The sequence below is a fragment of the Artemia franciscana genome, chromosome 21, assembly GCF_032884065.1.
Source record: "Artemia franciscana chromosome 21, ASM3288406v1, whole genome shotgun sequence".
NCBI classification, from domain to species: domain Eukaryota; kingdom Metazoa; phylum Arthropoda; class Branchiopoda; order Anostraca; family Artemiidae; genus Artemia; species Artemia franciscana.
The window spans coordinates 13,763,598-13,778,304 of NC_088883.1; the positions used below are offsets into that span (position 1 = coordinate 13,763,598).

At 35.8% G+C, this 14,707-nt stretch overlaps 1 protein-coding gene across 1 annotated transcript; it reads left to right on the forward strand.

The window, feature by feature from the left end:
* The first annotated feature begins 5,511 nt into the window (after positions 1-5,511).
* Positions 5,512-14,099, forward strand: LOC136041114 (uncharacterized). The gene is made up of 2 exons (XM_065725675.1): positions 5,512-5,755; positions 13,875-14,099. Exons 1-2 carry the CDS (start codon positions 5,541-5,543, stop codon positions 13,960-13,962), a joined length of 303 nt encoding a protein of 100 aa, XP_065581747.1. The 5' UTR covers positions 5,512-5,540; the 3' UTR covers positions 13,963-14,099.
* The last annotated feature ends 608 nt before the right edge of the window (positions 14,100-14,707 follow it).

Consider the following 14,707-nt stretch of genomic DNA (forward strand, 5'->3'; position numbering starts at 1 on the left):
AACAGACAGACAACTTATTTTTATATATATAGAAGATAGATATATAAATATATATATATATATTTTCTTTTTAGTTTTTTTGTAGTTTTTACCTTTTTTATTTTTTTTCTTCTTTTGTATTAATGCTAAAGCCAAGGTTCAAACCTGGAGCCTCTCGGACCTACAACCTGAAACATAACGCTTTACCAGCTCAGCTACTTCGGCTTGAATACATTCGTTTTGAGCAGCTTCCTCGGGTGTTGCCATTGTAGGCTCTAAAGTCATTTTACAATTAGAAATTTCTCTTTCAACGGTCTTCTTACAATTAAAAATTTGTCTTTGAACGATATTCTTAAATACCTGTGACCTGGTCGTCATTTATATTCCCTGTGTCCCGGTCGTCATTTGTGTCCCGGTATCCCAGTCTGTAATTTCTCTTTGAGTGTCCCGGTCGTTATTTATATTCCCTCTGTCCCGGTCGTCATTTGTGTCCCGGTCTGTAATTTCTCTTTGAGTGTTTTTTTCTTTTTAGTATTTTTTAGTTTTTTACATTTTTTCTTTTTTCAGTTTTCTTTTTCTTCTTTATTTTTCAGCTTCACTATGAAATACATATCGCCGAACCTTTGTTTTTTAACTAAAATCTGGTAGGCATTGATGACCTTATCCAAGTCAAAATCCCAAACCCAATCATCATCGCTATCATTTTCAGTTTTGATATGTTTTGACTCTCGCTGTCCAGGTGGATCTTCACCTAACTGCGCGGTTTTGGCGTTCTTTAGCCTCAAGCCTGTTTCCTTGCTGTTCTTTTGATTCCTCGGCATGCTTTCTTTTCTGACTTTCTCTATCAGCAGCAAGTTTTTTGGCATAGACTCTTTGAGCATCTTCATCGGCTTTTGCCATTGTAAGTTCATCAGTCATTTTAAACTTAAACATTAATAGATTTCTACGTGAACATATATGTCTTAAATATCTTTAATGACGTCACCGTCAAAGCAAAAATGACGACAACTAATTTCATGACGTCAGTCAACACAGAAACATGACGTCACCTGAACCACAGACAGACACACAGACAGACAACTTATTTTTATATATATAGATATAGTCTATTAATCCGTTTGTACGTCTTTGCACTTAACTATTAGTTAAATTATTCAAGGTAATAACACATATTTTCTAAAAAAAACAAGAAAGTTAGAAATGAAAGCAATACTGTCAAGTATTAAAATCCAGAAAAATTCTAATTAATTAATTTATTGTGATCAACTATGGTTCTCAATTTTTTCATAACTTCCACCAAGTTGATTTTTATTTAAAATATAGTCTATTAATCCGTTTGTATGTCTTTGCACTTAACCAATAGTTAAATTATTCACGGTAATAACACATATTTCTATATATATAAATTATTCTATATATATATATCTATATAATATATCTATATAATATCTATATATCTATATATTCTATATATATAAAAATAAGTTGTCTGTCTTTGGATCTGTGGATCAGGTGACGTCATGTTTCTGTGTCGGCTGACGTCATGTTTTCGACTGACGAAATTACAGACCGGGACATCGGGACACAAATGACGACCGGGACACCGGCACATCTATCTATCTATATAAAAATAAGTTGTCTGTCTGTCTGTGGATCAGGTGACGTCATGTTTCTGTGTCGACTGACGTCATGAAATTAGTTGTCGTCATTTTTGCTATGACGGTGACGTCATTAATGGTATTTAAGACATGCGTTCACGGAAAAATGTTTAATTGTAAAATGACTGAAGAACCTACAATGGCAACAGCCGAGGATGCCGCGAAGCGAGTTGTGTGTATGCATGTTTGTTTGTTTGTAAAAAGAGCGTTTGCATATGACGTCATTATTAGTACATAAGGCTTTGTATATGCACAGACATATAAATATAAATGCTATTTATATGCACAGACAATGGGACAGCGAAGAACGTTGTATATTTGCATGTTTTACGTAGTTAAAAATATATATTTATATCTATCTCTATTCACAGGTGGGACACAGGGACACAGCTACAATGGCGCGTAACTAATATGGCGCGTAACGACTTACGCGCGTGGGGGGGCTTGGGGGGGCGCGAAGCGCCCCACCAACTAGGTGTTGGGGTGGCGCGAAGCGCCACCCCAACAGCTAGTAGAGTATATTTTAAATAAAAATCAACTTGGTGGAAGTTATGAAAAAATTGAGAACCATGGTTGATTACAATAAATTAATTAATTAGAATTTTTCTGGATTTTAATACTTGACAGCATTGCTTTCACTTCTGACTTTCTTGTTTTTTTTTTAGAAAATATGTGTTATTACATTGAATAATTTAACTAATGGTTAAGTGCAAAGACATACAAACGGATTAATAGACTATATTTTAAATAAAAATCAACTTGGTGGAAGTTATAAAAAAAATTGAGAATCATGGTTGATTACAATAAATTAATTAATTAGAATTTTTCTGGATTTTAATACTTGACAGCATTGCTTTCACTTCTAACTTTCTTGTTTTTTTTTAGAAAATATGTGTTATTACCTTGAATAATTTAACTAATGGTTAAGTGCAAAGACATACAAACGGATTAATAGACTATATTTTAAATAAAAATCAACTTGGTGGAAGTTATGAAAAAATTGAGAACCATGGTTGATTACAATAAATTAAATAATTAGAATTTTTCTGGATTTTAATACTTGACAGTATTGCTTTCATTTCTAACTTTCTTGTTTTTTTTAGAAAATATGTGTTATTACCTTGAATAATTTAACTAATAGTTAAGTGCAAAGACATACAAATGGATTAAAAGACTATATTTTAAATAAAAATCAACTTGGTGGAAGTTATGAAAAAATTGAGAACCATGGTTGATTACAATAAATTAATTAATTAGAATTTTTCTGGATTTTAATACTTGACAGCATTGCTTTCACTTCTAACTTTCTTGTTTTTTAGAAAATATGTGTTATTACCTTGAATAATTTAACTAATGGTTAAGTGCAAAGACATAGAAACGGATTAATCTTCGATATATATCAAAATAAGTTGTCTGTCTGTGGATCTGTGGATCAGGTGACGTCATGTTTCTGTGTCGGCTGACGTCATCTTTTCGACTGACGAAATTACAGACCGGGACATCGGGACACAAATGACGACCGGGACACCGGCACATCTATATATATAAAAATAAGTTGTCTGTCTGTCTGTCTGTGGATCAGGTGACGTCATGTTTCTGTGTCGACTGACGTCATGAAATTAGTTGTCGTCATTTTTGCTATGACGGTGACGTCATTAATGTTATTTAAGACATGCGTTCACGGAAAAATGTTTAATTGTAAAATGACTGAAGAGCCTACAATGGCAGCAGCCGAGGATGCCGCGAAGCGAGTTGTGTGTATGCATGTTTGTTTGTTTGTAAAAAGAGCGTTGCATATGACGTCATTATTAGTACATAAGGCTTTGTATATGCACAGACATATAAATATAAATGCTATTTATATGCACAGACAATGGGACAGCGAAGAATGTTGTATATTCGCATGTTTTACGTAGTTAAAAATATATATTTATATCTATCTCTATTCACAGGTGGGACACAGGGACACAGCTACAATGGCGCGTAACTAATATGGCGCGTAACGACTTACGCGCGCGGGGGGGGCTTGGGAGGGCGCGAAGCGCCCCACCAACTAGGTGTTGGGGTGGCGCGAAGCGCCACCCCAACAGCTAGTAGACTATACTTTAAATAAAAATCAACTTGGTGGAAGTTATGAAAAAATTGAGAACCATGGTTGATTACAATAAATTAATTAATTAGAATTTTTCTGGATTTTAATACTTGACAGCATTGCTTTCACTTCTGACTTTCTTGTTTTTTTTTTAGAAAATATGTGTTATTACCTTGAATAATTTAACTAATAAATTGAGAACCATGGTTGATTACAATAAATTAAATAATTAGAATTTTTCTGGATTTTAATGCTTGACAGCATTGCTTTCACTTCTAGCTTTCTTGTTTTTTAAGAAAATATGTGTTATTACCTTGAATAATTTAACTGATAGTTAAGTGTAAAGACAGACAAACGGATTAATAGACTGTATTTTAAATAAGAATCAACTTGGTGGAAGCTATGAAAAAATTGAGAACCATGGCTGATTAGAATAAATTAATTAATTCGAATTAATCTGGATTTTAATACTCGACAGTGTTGCTTTCACTTCTAATTTTTTTTTGTTTTTTTTTTAGAAAATATGTGTTATTACTTTGAATAATTTAACTGATGGCTAAGTGCAAAGACATGCAAACGGATTAATAGACACTATATTTTAAATAAAAATCAACTTGGTGGAAGTTATGAAAAAATTGAGAACCATGGTTAATTAGAATAAATTAATTGATTAGAATTTTCCTTCATTTTAATACTCGACAGCATTGCTTTCACTTCTAATTTTTTTGTTTTTTAGAAAATATGTGTTAATTAGAATAAATCCAAAACAGATAATCTCTGTGAGAGGCAAAGCTGGCATAACCTTCTAAGAATTGTATAAAAGTGGTTCATTTCACTTGTTGATAGATAATCTAAGGCAGAACTAAGGCAGATAGGCATTGAGTAAGGGAAAATCAAATAGTCTATCAGTCCAGGGAGCCACTTGAAAGGGATTGATGGCCAATGTCCAAAAAATGACTCGAAGTATTATGACTGACCATATCTACAGGACTTGTAGGTAATTGGACAAGTGAGATTGTTCGTGTTATATGAGCTTAACCTGGTGTGAAAGCCCACTGGAATTACAATGGAAATGACCAAAATTTTTGTTTTGACTCATGACTGACAATGTCCATTGGACTTGTAGGCAGAATGGGGGACTGAAGTCGCCTGGGCTTGCAAGTGAAAAAGTGACGTAAGCCTAATTGGCCCACCCGCCTAGAGTATCGAGGGGCGGAGTTTTAGGATTTATACATGACCAATAAGCCCCCTGGACTCGTAGGCGAACGGGGCAACCTATATGGTACTTTCTGTTTGGGTGAACGGTGCAGGTAGGAATGCCAATGCCATGTCTGTCATGCCATCCTTGTGTCCTTAAGGTTACTCTTTACTCCAAAACCTAATGAGAATAAAAACTAAGGTCGTTTCTGGATACAAGTTGCAATCAGCTTAATTTATTATTCCCTAGTCAAATTCTACAGGTGCAATACTCCTCTATTATTTTACTCTTTATAGTTGTGGGGATAAAATTAAAGGCCTTTTTTACATTTAATTTAACTATGGGAATATAATACTGTATCCTTGTGCAGTATTGTATGGGAATATAATTAATATAAGGCTATAGTGTATCTTTTGCTTGTAGTTTTTATTCTTGTAAAAAATCATTCATATGAAATAACCGAAGAATAAATTTAGTTGAGTTTCCTCGTTTCATTTGAATCAGCCCAGTATTTGGCTTAATTGGATGTTACCTGGTTTCGACAAAAATACATGACTTGAATGCTTGTTTTTTGTTCAGTTTTCTATTTATTCCGATTTTTCAGCTTATCATCATGATCTTCGTGCGTAAGAGTCTTGATAATTTCTATACAAAAGACGAATTACGGGCCATAGACGCCGTCATACCCCCATTTAAGCAAAAGAAAGATAGAAAGAGTATGGACTTCGAAGAACCTATGAATACGCCCGATGCAAAATCTAAAGCGAAAATGAATATTTCAGAAGAACTTAACAAAAGTGGTGTATGGACTCATCTTACGCAAGGAGTGTAAGTGTTAATCCAGTTTTATTTTATATCTGGGACCTCCTAGGTATCCAGAACCTCCAAACTTGGTCTTGGATTCTAAAGACATAAACTATTTTTTCGTCTAGTCAACATGATGCTCACTCTTGATAGTACAAGGAACGGTGAAAATGAAATCTAGTTGTTCGAATTGATTCAACAAAAGCTTTCACAACCATATATATTTTTAGTTAAGACCTCGTATTTAGTTACGCAGGTTTTGGTAACAATGGGTGCCAAATTTAAAAGTAACAAAAACGAGTGAAAAACCAACAATAAAGCAAAAACACATGTCAGTAAACAGCTTGAGAAGGTTTAGCTTTCCTTTGAAGTTCTTCTTTCTTTTGGAACCAACGTATTGTTGAAATTTGAACTTTTACAGATGAAAAGCGTTGTCAAAGTTTAAACTAGTTTCACTTATTTATTTTCACGGCTCTATCTGGCAACACTGACGAAAGTATTATGTTGCCCTGTGAACACCATGATTTAGAAAGTATCAAAAGAAAAATCTTAAAATCGTATTCAATTCAATTCAATTCAATTTATTCAAATAAAACTACAATATAACACCAATAATAATAAAGATCCTGGAAGCGAACTTGTTGAGGACCATAACCACAAAAAATTGAAAATGAAGAAGAGAGAGAAAAAAAAAAAGAAAAGAGAAAACATAAGTAACTAAAGCAAATTGAATAAGAATTTAGAGAGTTATAATATCAAAATTTTAGTACATTGCTATACAGCGTGCGAAAACTTGTGGATAGCTCGACACTGGAGGGTATTATATTCCATTGAAGTATAGATTTATAAATGGGGGATCGCTGGGCGGAACTAGAGACAAACTTGGGGACAATGAAGGAACGGTTGGATGAACGGAGACAGAGGCCTTCAGAATTATTAATATTAAAATAAGATAATAATTGAGGAGGAAGATTTTTATGGTAAGCGGAGTATGCAAGGTACAGATTTAATTTTTTGATGATTTGTTCAAAAGGGATAATACCAAAATCGGAGTACAAGTCCTGGGTGGGATATAGTCGGTGCAGCCGAAAAACTGCTTTGATGGCACGGTTTTGGGCAGATTTTAATTTATTGGTAACTGAAGGAAAAGTGTTGCCCCAAACAGATCCACAGTATGAGATATATGGGTAAATAAAAGAGTAATAAAGGGTGACAAGGATATCGGGAGGAAGAAAATAATTCGCACGATTAATCATACTTACCTGTCGCAAAATTATGGCTCTGATGTAGGACACGTGTGTTGCAAATGATAGGGAGGAGTCTATGTGAACACCAAGAAACTTGGCAACTTCGACCTGTGGGAGGAGATTGGTAGAATATTTTAGGCCAAGTGCTTGCTGAGGTTCATTTTTTTTGTAAGGGGTTCGAAATAATACAACCTGACTTTTCTTGATGTTAATGGTCATGCAGTTAACTAGACACCACTCCTCTACTCTATTTAGAAGGGTTTGAGTAGAGGCGACAACGGATGGTAAATTAGGACCGGTGATGAAAAAGTTGCTATCGTCAGCGAAAAGTACTGGGTGCACTGATGGACCCAGGTCCGTAACCAAATCATTAATATAAAGGAGAAAAAGTATTGGACCAAGAACAGAGCCTTGTGGGACGCCCCTTCGGACAGGTAGGGGATGTGAAGTCAACCCGCCCAGACTCACACTCTGTACTCTACCAGAGAGATAAGAGCCAAACCATGAGAAAGGAACTCCACGAATCCCTAAGTTGTTGAGTTTACTTAATAGAACACTGTGATCAACCATATCAAAGGCCTTAGAAAAGTCCAGAAATAAGCCCAATACAGTATTTTTAAGGTCAAGTTGGGAACGTATAAACTGTGTGGCGTCTATTAGTGCATGAGCAGTTGAAAATTTGGAACGGAAGCCATATTGATGAGGAGAAATCAACGAATCTGAAGAATGAATCCCAAATAAAAAGGGAGAAAGACGTCGGAATACAATTCTCTCGAGCACTTTAGATATAACTGGGAGAAGTGAGATTGGACGATAATTACTTATCTCAGACGGATCGCCTTTTTTATGAATCGGGATAACAATTGCTGATTTAAATATTTCTGGGAAGACTCCATTGGTCATAGACAGGTTTGCTATGTGCACAATGGGTTCACAAACATAGGAAGATACGGTCCTAAGAAGCTTATTACTTATGCCAAAGAAGTCAGGTGTACTACTATTAGAGAGACAATTGATAACTTGAAGCACCTCTTTACGATCAGTTGGAGAGAAAAACATAGATCCAGGATTCTTGCTAGGTTGAACTGACTGGGAGAAGGAACAGGAGTTAGCATTTGGAATATTAGTGAAATAATTATTAAAAGCATCCGGTACTGAACTTGGGTCAATTAATCTGCCACTGATGTCCTTAAGGTTAAGAGGTACAGATCTTGAACTTCTTTTTTTTGAAAGAATTTCATTTATTGTTGACCAAATTTGTTGCAAGTTCCCTTTGCAATGAGAGATTTTCGAATAATAATAATTTTTTTTTGCTTCCCGGACAAGTTTGGTATATAAATTTTTGTATTTTTTATAATTAGTCAGGTCAATAACGTTACTGGTTTTGCAAGCTAACTTATATAGGTCATTTTTTCGATATGAAGAGATTATCAGGCTATTTGACATCCAGGGACGTATATGGCTAGTTTTTCGGTTTGATTTACGAACTGGAAAGGTTGAACTGATAAGATCACTCAGTCCTTGTGTAAAACCATTTGTGGCTGAATTAACATCCTGACAATCCAAAACCTTGGACCAGTCAAAGGATTTCAAACGATCCGTGAACCTGTTCATATTCACAGTATTATATATTCTATTATACGTAGGGGTTTTAGTTCTAGAGGGCTGAGTAGTTGGTAGGGAGGGTAGCGAGAGATAGATTGGAAAGTGATCTGACAGGTCAGAAAATATTATTTTGGAGGACAGGTGGTTTCCCAGGGAAGTGGATACAAAAATGTTGTCAATTACAGTAGCTGTAGACCTCACAGGATCAACTCTAGTAGGAAAAAGGATTGTGGGAAGAAGACCACTTGAGGTGAATGTTTCAAAAAAGGTATCACAATCATTATTATTGCTAACATTTAGTAAATTACAATTGAAGTCCCCAAAAACTATTGCCTTCTTTTGTGGTAAATTAATAAAACTAGAAAAATCATCAAATAGGTTACAAAAGAAAGGGGTCGGAAATGAGGGGGGCTTATAAAATAATGAAAAAATAAGAGAATTCTCGTCAACACTTATGTCTACGATTATTGAATAAATGCATCTATTATTTATAGGTTGCGAGAATAAGGATTCACAGTCTAATAGCCTGGTGAATTTCAGACTTGACCGGATGTAAAGAGAAATGCCGCCAGAGGACTTGGTTAATTTTCTTTCAATATGAATAGCTTGAAAACCAGGGAGGGAAAATTCATTCTTATCATCAATTTCTGAAAGCCATGTTTCCGTTATTCCAATTACGTCGAAAGGGCAGTAACCATTAATTAAAACTAAGTCTTTAAAATTAGCCCACTTATCCCGTATACTTCTGATGTTAATTCTCTAACATAGTTTTAACAGCAAAAAAAGTAGAATTTGATGAAAAAAAATGTATAATTTAAAAACTTATGAATTTCTTAATGTAGTCTTGGATAGAATTTGAGATTGTTGGTGCATCACACCACAAGTGGAACTGAAAACTTAACTTACTTAAGTTTTTAGATAATTGTAATTCTATACTAAATCTCATCAATATCCTGGTCGGTGAGAGACTATTGAGACCCTTGTAAATTATCTTTATTTTGTGAAGGCTACTTTTGGAATCCCCTGCTTCTAAGAGAATATCCTGTTTTTTCGGTACAAGTTTTTTGTTTACAGTAAAGCATTAGTCTATAGAATTATATAAATGTTGGAAAATATAACGAGTCAGTTTATTTGAGCTATATAAAAGTTATTTACCTTTTGTGTAATCTGCGAAATAAGAATTTCGTTCGTTTTAAGTTTCAATTTTGCGCTTTGCTTCCCTCAGAAAGGCTTTTATTGCACCAGTGAAAAATACCAGGCCTTCACTAGTTTCTAGTAGGTCAAAACGCAAAATAGTGCATCTTATGCCACTGTTTTTCTTTGTTTCAAGGGAAGAGGGGTGAGTTTTCGGACATATTTCAGGGTGGTACAACCTAATTTGGGCTATAGCAATTTTGTGCATGTGTATTCTTGAAACATCCTTTTCTCATATTATTATGTTTAGCACAATTGAAAGGCGGTATACTTTATAAGCTTGACTTTAATCCACTCCGATTTAATGAGACTTGTCCTTGCTGAAACAACCTGAGATTCGTTTAACGGTTTTTTGCTCTTCTTGAAGCAGAACACCATAGTGGGAGGATCTTCTATAGGAGGACAACTGCGGCAGGGCGTAAGATCCAGATTTATGGACAACGGCCTCTGTAAAGGGCTGCCTCGACCCTTTCGGGGTACCTGCAAGACTGGGAAACTTGCGGTCAATTTTTACCACTTGAGGAGTGGCGCCCCTCGAGGAAATTATAGCCTAGTAAACAACACAGCACTCGTACGGGATTCTGATTATTGGATAATTTTCTGGGCTTTGTTTGTTTTGATGGGCGTTTTCGGTCTGAAAAACCTCTTCCTGGCTAATTTATCTACTATGGGGTGCCTCCCCGTAGTAGCATAATATTTGTAGGCATGAATATATAATGAGTCGGAGGTAATAGGCTTGGGACTGTCTGTGCAGGATTTCGACTCTTGTTGATAGAAGAGCATTGCCAAGTGCTGAGAACCATGTTGTGACCAAGTTGGGCCTAGGATTGCACAAAACCTCCAACTTACTGGAGGTCCCAGGGTCTTCTTGCTGTCCGGTTCTAAGCCGGCTTAAGCGCTTCGGTGTAGACTTGAGAAGATATGTTGGTCCCCATCCTGTACTGGTATCCGGGATCACTGCTTTTCTTGAGGCCAAAATAATTTCAAAGATTTAAAGAACATGAAAATTGGAACTTGGAATGTTACGACGTTAAAAAATGACTATCGCATCGACATTTTGACTGACGGATTCACACGGTTTGAACTGGATTTATTAGGAGTTTCAGAAACTCATATCCCAGGGGTAGGAAGCATGAAATTAGGTGACATAGAGTTTGTTTACTCAGGCAGGAATGATGGGGTACATAGACAGGGAGTAGGGCTCATGATGAATAAGGAAGCTGCTAAGTCTTGTTTAGGCTGGGAAGGTATTAATAATAGAATACTAATTGCTCATTTTATGACTAAAAAGTTTAGGGTATCAGTATATGCCCCCATTGAACCAACTGATGGAGATACTAGTGACTCAGATGAATTTTACTTACAGTTACAGGAGCAAATAGACAGGGTACCAGGTAGAAATATGGTGTTTTTGTTAGGAGATTTTAATGCTCAGGTTGGTAGAAATAGGGATAGATGGTATCCTAGCCTAGGTAAATTTAATGTGTAGGAAAAGAAAACAGTAATGGCTATAGGCTTTTGCAATTTTGTAGGTATAACAACCTAGTTATAACCAATACGGTGTTTTGTCACAAAATGGCCCATAAGTTGACATGGTATTCATGTGATGGTAAGACAGCAAACCTTATTGATTATGTATTGTAAACAGAAGACTAGCAGGATCAATACAAGATACTAGGGTGTATAGGAGTGCCGTTATCGATGTTAAAAGTAAAGATCACCATCTAGTAGTGTCTAAGGTTAATTTAAAGCTGAAATTTCGGAAGGGTAACTCCCTCCCGGAAAGTTGTGATGTTGAATCACAAATTTTGAATCACAGAATGAAAATTTGAGAAAAAAAATTCCAGGAACAGTTGAGTACTAAACTTGAGGGTATAAAATTTGACAATGTGGAAGATGGATGGAATAATTTCAGAAAAACAATTTGTGAAGTTGCTGATGGTGTCCTAGGGAAGAGTGCTAAAACTGCAACTAGGAATATTAGTGAAAAAGCTTTAGGTCTAATAGAGAGTAGAAGGGGTTTGTATGAGAATTATCTGAGTGATAGGTCGTATGAAAACAAAAGGAATGTAAAGAAAGTGGAGAAAGCATTAAAATATGAACTAAGGAGATGTGAAGTGGAGGCGATGGATAAAATTGCTGAGGATCTGGAAGATGCGGCTAGACGGCGTAATAGTAAAATATTATACTGGCATGTTAATAAATTGAAAGGGAGTAGCCAATCCGGACTAGTCCCAGTTAAAGATAGAAATGGGGCCATAATTAGTGATAAGGAAAAAGTTAAAGAGAGATGGGTGGAACATTTTGAGAATGTGCTAAACCAAGATACAGTTGCAGGAAAAGACATAGATGAAAATGAAAAAGTTTGTGATACCTTGGATGTGAAGGAAGATTTGTTTAGTGAGGAAGAATTAGCGACAGTACTAAAAGGATTAAAAAATAATAAGGCCCCAGGTGCTGATAGCATGATTAATGAGTTTCTTAAATATGGTGGCTCTGAGGTTAGGAATAAGCTACTGAAGATTATGAACATGATTTTTTAAAAAGGGGAAGTACCCAATGATTTTAGGAAAACCTTAATTAAACCACTGTATAAGAAAGGTGACAAGAGTGAGTGTCGTAATTATTGAGGCATTAGTTTGGTCTCCGTAGGTAGCAAATTACTGAGTAATATGATACTTTTCAGACTGAGACATGCTGTAGACAAAGTTTTAAGGGAAGAACAATGCGGTTTTAGAAAAGGTAGAGGATGTATCGACCATGTTTTCACTCTTAGGTTAATAATTGAGAAGTCCCTTCGTTGTCAAACACCTTTGGTCCTTAGTTTTATCGATTAGGAGCAAGCTTTCGATTCTGTTGATAGAACAGCGTTAACAAAGCTCTTATCGTTATATGGTATACCAGAAAAATACATTAAAGTGATTTGCGCTATGTACGAGAATAATACTGCTGCGGTTAAGGTAGGAAATGAGGTTAGCAACTGGTTTTGTATTAAATCAGGAGTTAAGCAGGGTTGTGTTCTATCCCCCTTGATATGGATCATTTTGATGGACTTCGTCTTAAGGAGCACAGGAAAGGCAATTGGAGACCATGGAATCAAATGGGGAGGAAGAACGCTCCTGGACTTAGATTATGCTGATGATTTAAGCATATTAGATGAAAGTGTGAGCAAAATGAATGACTTTTTAGAGGTTTTACGAGTTCAGGGTGCTAAAATAGGCTTGAAAATTAATGTTAAGAAGACTAAGTCACAAAGGCTAGGACAAAGTGAAGATGAACAGGTGACATTAGGTAACGAAAAGATTGATCAGGTTGGGAGCTTCAGTTACCTTGGTAGTATTATTAGTAAAGATGGTGGGAGCAGTGAAGATGTTAAAAGTAGACTAGCTAAAGCTCAGGGTGTTTTTTCACAGTTAAAAAAAAGTTTGGAAGAATAGAAAGATAAGTCTACAAACCAAGATTAGAATATTGGAAGCTACAGTGATGACAGTAGTCAAATATGGCTCTGAAGCATGGGCACTCCGAAAAGCAGATGAAAATTTACTAGATGTTTTCCAGAGAAATTGCCTACGGATTGTTCTGGGTACCCGGCTGACTGACCGTATTTCAAACAGCAGGTTGTACGAAAAGTGTGGTTCAATCTCGCTTTCTGGGGCTATAATGAAAGAAAGGTTGATATGGCTAGGCCACATTCTACGGATGAAGGATGACAGATTACCGAAGATTGTCCTTTTTGGCCAACCGTCTGAGGCTACACGGAAAGCAGGTCGTCCTTGTTTGGTTTGGGAGGATGTCATGAATAAAGATTTAAAGGAAATGGGAACTTCCTGGGAGGTTGTAAAGAGGGAGGCTTTAAATAGATTAGGTTGGAGGAGGAGCGTGCGTAGCTGTGTTGGCCTCAGGCGGCTTGGTGCTGCAGTTAGTTATTAGTAGTAGTAGTAGTAGTAGTAGTTAAACATTTGTTTGGTAAGTCAATACCTCTTAGATTTTTACTGCACTTATGGCCAACTGCCAATTATGTTTGTTTGATATACTTATCTCTATCGGGTGACAATAGAGATATCTAGTTCTTTTTTACTTATTTGTTTTTCTTTTAGGGACAACCTTCGTTCAAGAAATGGGCAATTCCAACTAGTCCCAACTCAAGAGCCAAAAATGGGCTCTGGCACATACACTGCCCTCTGATTACTGTTTTACAGAGAACCTCTTTTTATTTGGATGTTACTGCCTGAAAAAATGAGCATTGCCTTACTTGTAACAAGTATCATTTTGTTCAGCTGCATTTTGCAGTTAGTCAATAGAAATAAAGCTCTTCGTTTAAACACAGTCTTAGAAATTTAACGTTTTGTTAGAGAGTTTCTTCCAGTGACTGTTACGTGTAAAATTGATAACAAAACTGTAAGTTTCAAAATATTTTTGACAATTTAGACTATTTAGTCATTTTTAATGTTTTAGTTTCAATGGAACTGTCTTAACTAATACCGAAACGTCAATCTCACTTTGAGTAAGACTTCGAATATTGAAGTGGAGAAATGGAGAAATTAATACTTTGATTGAAAGGAATACGATTTTGAAATTTGCTAATAAACTTTATTCAATCGTCAAATTGACAAGCAAATTAAATAAAAAAGTTGGTTAAATACAAGTGTATCAAGTATTCTTAAGTTTGCGATTCACCAACTCCGTTGGGTGAGAAATTGTTTCCTAAATACAAAGTTTATTCAATTGATATCTTTAGCAAGAAAAGTTTTATTTGATTCTGGGCGGCTCATGAACTTGCTTCTATGTTAAAAGATTACCATCGTTGCTACTGAAGGATCTTGTAGCACTAAGCCACCGTATGTTAACATGGATGCATACACTCCTCCTTCACCCCATTCTACTCATAGCTGAAATCTTTACTTCAACTCAGGAAGTCCCTACTTCCTTC

Bases quoted from the DNA above. Each gene is read 5' to 3' on its own strand.
- LOC136041114 (XM_065725675.1), top strand. From the start codon at position 5,541: ATGATCTTCGTGCGTAAGAGTCTTGATAATTTCTATACAAAAGACGAA. The intron at 5,756-13,874 runs GTAAGTGTTAAT...TTTTTCTTTTAG, and splicing joins ACTCATCTTACGCAAGGAGT to GGACAACCTTCGTTCAAGAA.